General features: G+C 34.0%; 2 protein-coding genes across 3 annotated transcripts; one reads left to right on the forward strand and one right to left on the reverse strand.

Moving 5' to 3' along the window:
* Nucleotides 1-1,608: 1,608 nt before the first annotated feature.
* LOC114193881 (protein DETOXIFICATION 41-like) lies at nucleotides 1,609-4,813 on the forward strand. Of its 2 annotated transcripts, XM_028083852.2 has the most exons (8): nucleotides 1,610-1,989; nucleotides 2,261-2,805; nucleotides 3,452-3,538; nucleotides 3,685-3,741; nucleotides 3,820-4,058; nucleotides 4,145-4,263; nucleotides 4,361-4,447; nucleotides 4,564-4,813. In XM_028083852.2, exons 1-8 carry the CDS (start codon nucleotides 1,663-1,665, stop codon nucleotides 4,636-4,638), a joined length of 1,536 nt encoding a protein of 511 aa, XP_027939653.1. In that variant the 5' UTR covers nucleotides 1,610-1,662; the 3' UTR covers nucleotides 4,639-4,813. The 2 variants fall into 2 exon arrangements, with proteins under 2 accessions (XP_085521591.1, XP_027939653.1); XM_085665465.1 differs by having other exon boundaries at nucleotides 1,609-1,989; nucleotides 3,685-4,058.
* Nucleotides 4,814-5,739: 926 nt separating this feature from the next.
* On the reverse strand, nucleotides 5,740-10,105 carry LOC114194688 (polyamine oxidase 2-like). The gene is made up of 10 exons (XM_028085054.2): nucleotides 9,780-10,105; nucleotides 8,909-9,024; nucleotides 8,289-8,377; nucleotides 8,074-8,187; nucleotides 7,834-7,921; nucleotides 7,586-7,671; nucleotides 7,392-7,494; nucleotides 6,865-6,962; nucleotides 6,343-6,772; nucleotides 5,740-6,213 (listed from the first exon to the last, which is right to left on the reverse strand). Exons 1-10 carry the CDS (start codon nucleotides 9,817-9,819, stop codon nucleotides 5,908-5,910), a joined length of 1,470 nt encoding a protein of 489 aa, XP_027940855.1. The 5' UTR covers nucleotides 9,820-10,105; the 3' UTR covers nucleotides 5,740-5,907.

A 10,105-nucleotide genomic window follows, 5' to 3' on the forward strand; every position in this document is an offset into this window, starting at 1 on the left:
TTTCATTAGGATCTGGGGCAATTTCATGGTCTTTCAAGAAACAGCCAGCGATAACACTATTTACAACATAAGCATAGTACAAAACTACAACATCATGTGCATGTTGATGTATCTAGATCAAGAAAATATTGGAGACCATAGGTTTTAAAGAATAGAAGCATATTATGATTTTGTGTGATAATATAGTTATTCAACTATCTGAGAATCCTTTCTTTCATGGAAGAAGTAAACATATAAATATTAGGTTTCATTTCTTAGAAGATCTTGTTAACTTAATTGTGTTCACATAACTCAAGATGAGCTTTGACTTCAGGAATCATGTAAATAAGAAATATATTCTCAGATTTAGAAGTATATTTCGAACTGTAGGATTCAAAATATATTAATTTTTGAAATACATTTTAGATGGTGTAATTTAGAATATTTTTAAGTTATACCATACAAAATATTTTTTAAAAATAATAATTTCAAATTATATAATTTGAAATATATTTTCAGACCCATAAATAATTTAAGTTTTTATTAATTTATATTAAAGGTAAAATGGTCATTTCATCGCCCAAGTTTTTTTATATTATTTTTATTATTATTAAAAATCAAATGAAGTAATATAAAGAATATATTGTTTTATTGTTAACAATTATGTTTTAAAATGTATAAAAATAAATGATGGAAGTAAGTTAATAAATAAAAATAATAAATTCTGCAAATATCTTGCACAGTGTTAACAGAACATTTATTTTTTGTAAAAGCAATGGCAACACATGATAATGTAATATTCATGCATCTAACACTAATTGGCATTACAAACATTATTGTAATACACTTAACTTTTCCTTTTAAAGGAAAAAGACAAAACCTTAACCCCCTCCAAACACAGCCCACGTTAAATGTACATTATTAAAGTGAAAGTTTTTATTACTGTCAACAAATTAAAAATATTATATATAATTTCTCAAGATATTTATTTTGAAAGTTAGTAAATTTAATATATATACATATATATATATATATGTGTATATATATATATATATATATATATATATATATATATATATATATATATGTATATATATATAATGCAATGATGCTGTAGAAAGAAACTTTGCATTTAATTATAGGAGGTGAGAAGGAAGTCTAAAAAGTATCTTTTATTCATACCATTTTGAAGAGAAAAAAAATGATGAAAATGGAATGATTTTTTTAACATTTTCTTTCTTTTTTACTTGTTTTCTGTTCTTCTGATTCTAACAGTCCATTGAAGACTTTCAGCTGCTTCATGACGGAATGTCAGTTCTTCTCATTTTGAACAAATCACATTTTCTGTTAACTTTCTGTACATATTTTCAAGTGTCAGCCTACCAATCTTTCAAAAGGGTAGAAAATTGTTTTTTTTTTTTTGTTTTATTACTACATTGGAGAGAGACATCTAATTATTTATCGTGTTGTCATTATAAAGATTCCATTTTTTGATGTACAAATAAATAGATACCATATGCAAGCACGTGGACACAACTGCAACACAACATGTTGGAAGGTTAGCTGCATAATCTTTGGTGAACAAATAACTTTTCCACATGCATAAATAACTGCTTATTTGTGATGCATCACTCCATGCACTCAAACTGTTTGTGATTTGTACAGTAGTGCAACACAATAACCATGGGCTCCGTGGACTTCAGTGACACTTTGGAGCACCAACCCTTGCTAGTAGGGCTTGACTCACAGACACAGATTAAAAATTTGTCATCTGAGGCCATTGAAGAGTTCTTGGAACATAGGCCTATTGCATTGAGATGGTGGTCAAAGCTTGTTGTGTGGGAGTCAAGACTCTTATGGCTCCTCTCTGGGTCTTCTATTGTTGTGTCCATTTTCAATTACATGCTTAGTTTTGTGACGTTGATGTTCACTGGCCATTTGGGGTCTCTAGAACTTGCTGGGGCATCTCTAGCCAGTGTTGGTATTCAGGGTCTTGCTTATGGTATTATGGTATGGACACTACTACTTAACATACTCTTCTGAACATATTTTTAACTGGTACAAAATTAGATGCAATGTTTTTGACATTATTCTCTGAGCAGAAGAAGTTTGACTCAACAATAGAATAGAATCAATGTTTTCTTCTTACTTTTTACTTAACATCACTGATGTTTGTGTGGTTTTAAGACATTTAAACTATACAAAGTGTATTGCAGAGTAAGAGTATGATACTAGTATTGATTGAATATTTGTGATGATTGCATATATTTTGCTTAAACAGTTGGGAATGGCAAGTGCAGTGCAAACTGTGTGTGGACAAGCATATGGAGCAAAAAAGCTTGGAGCAATGAGCATCATATTGCAAAGAGCAGTGATCTTACACATTGGAGCAGCAGTGATTCTTTCATTTCTGTACTGGTTTTCTGGGGATTTTCTGAAAGCCATAGGACAGTCAGAGAGCATAGCAGAGAGAGGCCAAGTGTTTTCCAGGGGACTCATTCCCCAACTCTATGCATTTACTATAAGCTGTCCAATGCAGAGGTTCCTTCAAGCTCAGAACATTGTGAATCCTCTTGCATATATGTCAATTGGGGTGTTCCTTGTTCACATTCTTCTCACTTGGGTAGTTGTCTATGTTTTGGACTATGGTCTTCTAGGGGCAGCCCTTTGTCTCAGTTTTTCTTGGTGGCTTCTTGTCTTGTTGAATGCCTTCTACATCATATTTAGCCCATTATGCAAGGAAACTTGGACTGGTTTCAGTGTAAAAGCCTTCAGAGGAATTTGGCCTTATTTCAAGCTCACAGTTGCTTCTGCTGTCATGTTATGGTATGTATGACTTTATCACTATATATCAATCTCTCCCCAGTTTTTACTTTTTACATAAATTCTTTTATACATAAATGAGTCTTGATTTCTATACACCATTTACAATTGCTAACCACTCAAGATTGAGGTGGCTATAACTTTTAAAGTACTGTATCTGTTACATTGTAACTCAAGAACTTTTGAAAGATATTTTTTCTACTGACTATATTGATTACCTTTCTTTTATCATTTATATTCTTACTTTTCACTTAATTTTTAAGTAATTCACTTTTATACATTTATTGTACTATAAAAATGAAAAGGACAAAAAACTTATAAATATTTTCTTCAATTCATGAAAATTTATTATATTTTCTAGTTTCTCCAAAATAGTCACAAAGGAAACTTAAAAAGAAATTGATAAAGTAGCTTTTGAAATTAGTGTATGAACTATTTAGTAAATGTGTAGATTTCAGTTAAAGAAACTCAAGTATTTTTTCACTCAGCATTAAAATCTTCATTCCTTATTTTATACATAATAAATTCTCTAAATATCTTTCAACTTCTATCTCAACATAGTGTTACTCGGCATAGATACACACACACACATGATTATTTACATCAATTTGTTCTATTAATCTAATCTTAAAAGGGTATCTTAATGCAGTTTGGAGATATGGTACAGCCAAGGACTAGTGCTTATATCAGGACTTCTCTCCAATCCCACAATCTCACTGGACTCAATTTCAATTTGGTATGTCAATAAATATAGTCTTGGAATATTTCTTCTTGTATTGTGCCAAAGAGTTATATATATTTTCTCATTTTCTCACTTCTATGTGGGACCTAGCACTTTGATTATTTCCAACAACCATAACATCTGTCTTAATGTGGTTTCAGTATGAACTATTTGAACTGGGATATGCAATTCATGTTAGGCCTTAGTACAGCAGCCAGGTTAGCAACAAAACAATGTGTTTTTTCATTCCAAAAACCTTCTCAAAAGTTTGCTAATGGAATGATCCATCATTGCAGTATCAGAATCAGCAATGAATTAGGAGCATCCCATCCAAGGATAGCAAAATTCTCTGTCTTCGTAGTTAGTGGAACCAGCATCCTCGTTAGTGTGATTTTCTGCTCCATTATTTTGATATTCCGGGTTACTCTGAGCAAACTTTTCACTTCTGACTCTGAAGTCATTGAGGCTGTGTCTCATTTGACTCCCTTGCTTGCCATTTCTGTTTTCCTGAATGGCATTCAACCAATACTTTCAGGTAACAAAGCCATAAAAATTACACAAGCACAAGCACCAACTTTGGTTTATCCCAATTATGGTTAAATTTTCTTGGAAATATTTCAGGGGTGGCAATTGGTAGTGGATGGCAAGCAGTAGTGGCTTATGTAAACTTGGGATCTTACTATTTTGTTGGTCTTACTGTTGGATGTGTTCTTGGCTTTAAAACTTCTTTAGGAGTTGATGTAAGTTTGGAACATTTCTGTCACTGATTCTATCCAGCTCTCACTTGTTAAGTTTGTGAAGAACAAATTTCATGCAATGTATTTGTAATTTTCATAGGGTATTTGGTGGGGAATGATCCTTGGAGTTCTTATACAGACAGCAACTCTAATAGTTCTGACTGCAAGAACAAATTGGCAAGCAGAGGTATTCAAAATCAAAACTTTACTCTGCTAACATCTTATATATGTTACATTACATCACATTATGGTTTGTCATATGTGAAGTTGTGATTTTGTGAACCGAATTTGAATTCCTTTTAGGTTGAAAAGGCTGTTGTTCGCATCAAAAGATCCGCAGAAAACGACACCTTGGATCAACTTGTTGCTGACTCATAGGGATTCATCTTTTTAATTCATGGCTTGGTAGTAGGAATGCATCTTAGCTGCATAGGAATGTAGTGTAGGAGTACCCAAGGGGACGTTGTTGAGGACTTTCTTCTCTCTATCTATCTCTGTTCACATAATTTTGAGAATCTAATATGCAATAATGAAAACCTAAATTTCACTTTCAGCACAACTATGTCATGCAGTTTTGTTTCAAGAATTGATCTTGAATCAACAAGATTTTATGAAAGTAATGTTAAATAAACACGAGTTTGTTGTAACCTGACTTTAGTTTGGATAACAAATATTAGAACATTGATTTTGATTCGATGTTTTTCCCAAAATGGCTTGACTTAACATATCAATTCTAACATGTATAGGTTTCTCTTTAAAAAAAAAAAACTGTATATCTTAATAAAATAGTATCATTTTTAATCTTTCTAAAATAATAAATAATATTCTTTTTCTAAAAACGAATTTAGACTAAACTAGTTTAAATCTATTTGGTAACCAATTAAATGGATCGAATCAAAATTAGTGAGACTTAATTTAAAATACTACTTTTTCCAATTGGATGAATCCATTTTGTTATTTGGATCGACCAATCGGATTAATACTATTTTTTTCATCCCTATCCTAATTATTTTGATAATGCCATTGAAGAATTAATAACGCATAGGCCTGTGACACAAAAACTTGTTTTTGGTGGCCAATGTTTCTTTCAATTATTTCCTTACTTTTGGTGACCTTCATGTTTAGTATGGCCAAGGTTTAGAATATGAAAAAGTTCTGCTTGTCTCTGAAATATGCACACTGATAGTTAAATAAATTGTTTTTTTATAAGTACACGTAAGATAAGAAAAAATAAAGTTTTTTAAAAATTTAAATTAATTTTCGTATATCAATTTTAAATTTTGGAAATTTTCTTTTAAAAATCTTGATCAACTAATTAATCTTCACAACTAGCTGGAGTTTCTACTTCAATCACGTCCATCACCAAGTCTACACAGTTCCATACATTCGACATTACTTGTGGGTAGTGTGATAATCACGTAATTAATTTCTACAAAAATAACAAAATGTAAAGTAGTTCTTCCGCGATAAAACAAGGCCTAAAAAGAATAGAGCGTTGAGACAGTAAAGTAAGCAGCAATGTGTGAGCATTACAACTACAACTAAATGTTGACGCGTATTCATGAGATTTATGAAAGTCTAGGTTTACACATCAAGGGTTCAACACAACATTTGACAAGAGATGCGATGCAGAAGGGGGTCCTGAGATTACAAACGAGAGATCAGGAGTGGTATCACTGAAGCATCCTCTCCCATTACCGGTTGGAACAAATCTAGCTCCCCATATCGCTCCAGGACACGCATTCTGCAGTCCTCAGCAGCCATCATACCAGTAGAGAATGCACCATGCACAGACCCCGTATACAGCATACTTGTTGCTTCCCCCGCAAAGAATAAATTATCTACAGGAACCCGTAGCCTCTCATACAGATCGTGTGGTTTTCCAACTGCATCATAGCTATACGAACCTAATGTATTAATATCTGTACCCCATCGAGACACAAGATACTGAATCTGCATAATTCAAACAAATTATATCTTAAAAACACCAATAGGTCTGGCGCCTAAACAAATATGGATTGTAGCTTTTACTTCTCTTGCATAGCAAAAGGTAATATAAAACATAAGAATTATCATGGTTACCGGTGAAGAAGCATCTGGAAGGATCTTTCTGAGCTGCATGAAAGCAAAGTTAGCAGCTGCTTCATCAGACATTTTCTCAATGTCTTTGGCCAGCTGCCCAGCAGGCATGTAAACAAGGACATGGCGACCTGTAGCCTTGTGGAGATTAAGAAAGTAGCTGCATCCATATGATGTCTCTGCAACTACTCCTAAGAATTCAACATTGGGCCAAAAAACATTTTTAAAGTGTAAAATTATTTTATTTTCAATCCCAACTCCAATATCAGAAATGGCAGCTTCTTTCCAGTCTGGTAGCTTTGGCTCAAATTGTATGCCCTTTGACTTCAGCACCCCAAGAGGCACAGCAATAATAGCAGCGTCTGCAACAAATGTTTTCCCATTTTCCACTGTCACCTTTACTTCATTATATTGCCTAACTATTTTTGTTACCCTGAGAAGATGTATTATCGATGCCATTAAATTTAGTTAAGGAACATAACTGGGGACACAGATTTCCAAAACCCAACTTGAATTAATACATACCTGTGTCCAAGGCGAATGTCAAGACCCTTGGCTAGGGTATTTATAACGGGCTGGTAACCCCTGACCATAAGACCATGACCACCAGGTAGCAATACTTCCTGTGGGCAGAAAAAATGGAAGAATAAGTCAAAGACAAAAAAAGGTTAATGCGAGTGGTAATTAACAGTTAACTGGCACAAGTGACTAGAATCAAATATGATCCATCTCGTAATGCGTCCTTTAATCTAATATCTAATATACTAAACAAAAACAAGTATAAATGGCACGGCTTGCAACGTAACCTCAAACTCAAACCTTTAGGCATAACTGTGGGTTTGAAACTTTACAATCAACACTTTATTCTCCAACTATAAACACACACACACACACACACATATAACAATTATTACAATAGACAGCTGAAAGAGAAAAAGTTTCCCATTCACTTCAGGCCACCACCTATCAATGATTTGTCGACAAATTCAAATTTCAGTGGCATAAGCCTATAACAGAACCGAAACATCTCTAACTGGGTTTTGTCAAATTACCTGATCCCAACATTTCAGCGATATGGCATCAGCATCCGCAGCAAACCAGCCCTCCAATCTGCACAAATACCATTGCAGCACTTTGTGGGAAAGCCCTTCCAACCTACATACAATAGATAAAATTAAATTATATATTACTTGAGCTTCAAGAAAATAAATAACAGTGATCAAAGGACTTTATATGCCATAATGACCTCAATTCTGGTTTTCTTTCAAAAACAATTTTAAGTGCACGAAGTATGGACATGTCTTCACTGAATTCATCTCTTACTTTGTTGGCCTGCATTAGACAGGGTCAATATTAAGAGGTGATGCTCATAATAAGAAGAATCATTGACAGAATGAATCAGAAAAGCAATGTAATCCACAAAAGTTCTCTTTTTGATAATGAAAATTCAATATATCAGATAAACCATATAATTAGAAATATTAACATACTTGCCTCTTGTAAAATCACTTCAAATGTTTCACCAATTTTTGTTACCAACTCCTGGGGAACTTGATTCCCATCCATATCAAAAAGTGCATAGCTGCAAGAAGTCGATTGTATTCAACAATGTATATTATTCAGTATAAGCAGAGATTAAATTGAAGCATACTCTAAAGTAGTCAATTAATCATGGAAGTACACAGCAGAAATAGATATCTTATCATTTAAATATAAAAAAGATACACTCTTTACCTTTCCAAATCATGGTCATAAAGGACAGAATTATCTTCGCTTGTACGGTAAAGAGGTAGTCCCAGCTTCCCAATCAATGGAGCCAGTGGATTCTCCTTGCAAACTCCATGCAACCTGAATCATTGTCTGCCACTTTTAATAATAGTAAAGGGAGAAATGCCACATTCTTGTTAATGTATGAAAAGAAAAAGGAGAACAAAGAGTGTAAGTATTACCATGATGCACCCAGGTCAACAGGAAAGCCAAATGAGTAATCAGTGTGAATTCGGCCACCAAGTCTTTCCCTAGATTCTAAAAGAACCACCTGATAGAAAAGTATAACAAGTAAAAAAGTATGTATGATCAAGAGAGGAAATTAAAAAATTAAAGGAGAGATTGCCTCTCTTCATTTGCTAAATATATGCTCGCTTGTTTTTGTCACTTCCTGGAGTTTTTAATTTTCACCCAGGATAGTTTCCCAGCTATTATAAAATGTTTTCATGTAAACAACCTTACCTAGACAGCGTCCCTAAATTGAGCCAGAACATAACAAACACCATAATAGAACAGTTCAACATTTTTTTTTCCAGTGAAAGAAATAGATTGCAATTAACTTTAAACTTCTGGGGGATACAGAACGAGGTTCAACACAGAAGAATTCATTTTTAATAGTATTTATTATTCAATCAGTATATATTACTTGCAATCTCACAGATATGGATCATTGCAGCCATGTAGGTAGCCGCAAGCACAACTTGGATAAAGTATCAATAATTGTGGATTAGAGTAGCATGCAAAACCAATAAACTAAAAAATTTATGTGAAAGATAGCCAAAAAAATTATTTGCCTGAATACCTGAAATGAGGCATCATGAAGCGCACGTGCAGCAGCAATCCCAGCCATGCCACCTCCTATTACAATAACAGAAGGTGACCTCCCCTGCTGTTTGTGAACATTTGCACAGCAAAGGTCTACAAGGAAGGAGAGGGAATCTAAGTCCATTTTATCAGATACAAAGAAATAGATACAAAACTTGAGAAAAAAAAAATAACTCTCAGATGCACAAGCTGGTACAGGCAATGCTCAGTTTGACTTTATGCACTTATAATTCGGTGGAAAGGCCCGAGAGGTTGTTTCCCTTTCCAAATCACACTCAATATTCAGCACTAAAAACACCATCATGATCGTAATCTTTATTTCTATGCACTTAACCCAGGTATTGTCTGAAAAACAGTCCACAACCAAGGGTTCCACAACCCAGGTTCTGTATCATCCGCAACTTCCACAACATCAAGGAACACGACTTAACCGTGACTAGAACAACAGTTTAAAACCTTGCAATTGAGAGTAAAACCCGCCAAAATATCAGTCACCTCCACGCCTAGACTCGAAGAGATTGCAATCTTATTCTTCCAAATATATAAGATAACTTTTGAAAGTTCAATTGCTAGACCCACTCTACCAGCCTAACCCTAGATCTATTAGAAAGTTCAAACTAAGCATGCACGCAAACATTTACCCTTTCATTCTACAAAATGAATTTGGTTAAAACACATGATTACTGTATCGTAATAAAACACAAGATCACTGTATCGTAATAAAACACATGATCACTGTATCGTAAAACAAGTTGCCATGCAAATGCACTTATATCTACAGACACGACAAATAAACAAAGGCATAAAAACACTTGAAAAAAACAGCATGCGGTGAAGAATTAAGAAACCTCTGCGTAATTGATGATTACTCTTGAATGTGGAGTTCATGGTGAAACGGTATGAGGAAATTACGATGGAAATTGGTTTTAGCGTTGGAATTGAATAGAGAAAAAGAAGATTGAGGTGAGAAATGGAGGGTAAAAATTAAGAGAGAAGTGATGAAGTGAAAGGAATTGAAATTAGCGAATAAACGAAGCTTCCCAAACCAGCTCATGCAGCTAATTTTGCAGAGGCCAAAGGAGCGCTCTCAGCCGAATCGGATCGCCACGAGGAGAAAGAAGAAGAACCAAAGGGTTGGTGAGGGTTTGGTTTGGGAGAAAACGGAGAGAAGCAA

The sequence above is a fragment of the Vigna unguiculata genome, chromosome 8 (genome assembly GCF_037176805.1).
Source record: "Vigna unguiculata cultivar grain cowpea cultivar isolate G323 ecotype 2 chromosome 8, ASM3717680v1, whole genome shotgun sequence".
In the NCBI taxonomy this organism is placed as follows: Eukaryota; Viridiplantae; Streptophyta; class Magnoliopsida; order Fabales; family Fabaceae; genus Vigna; species Vigna unguiculata.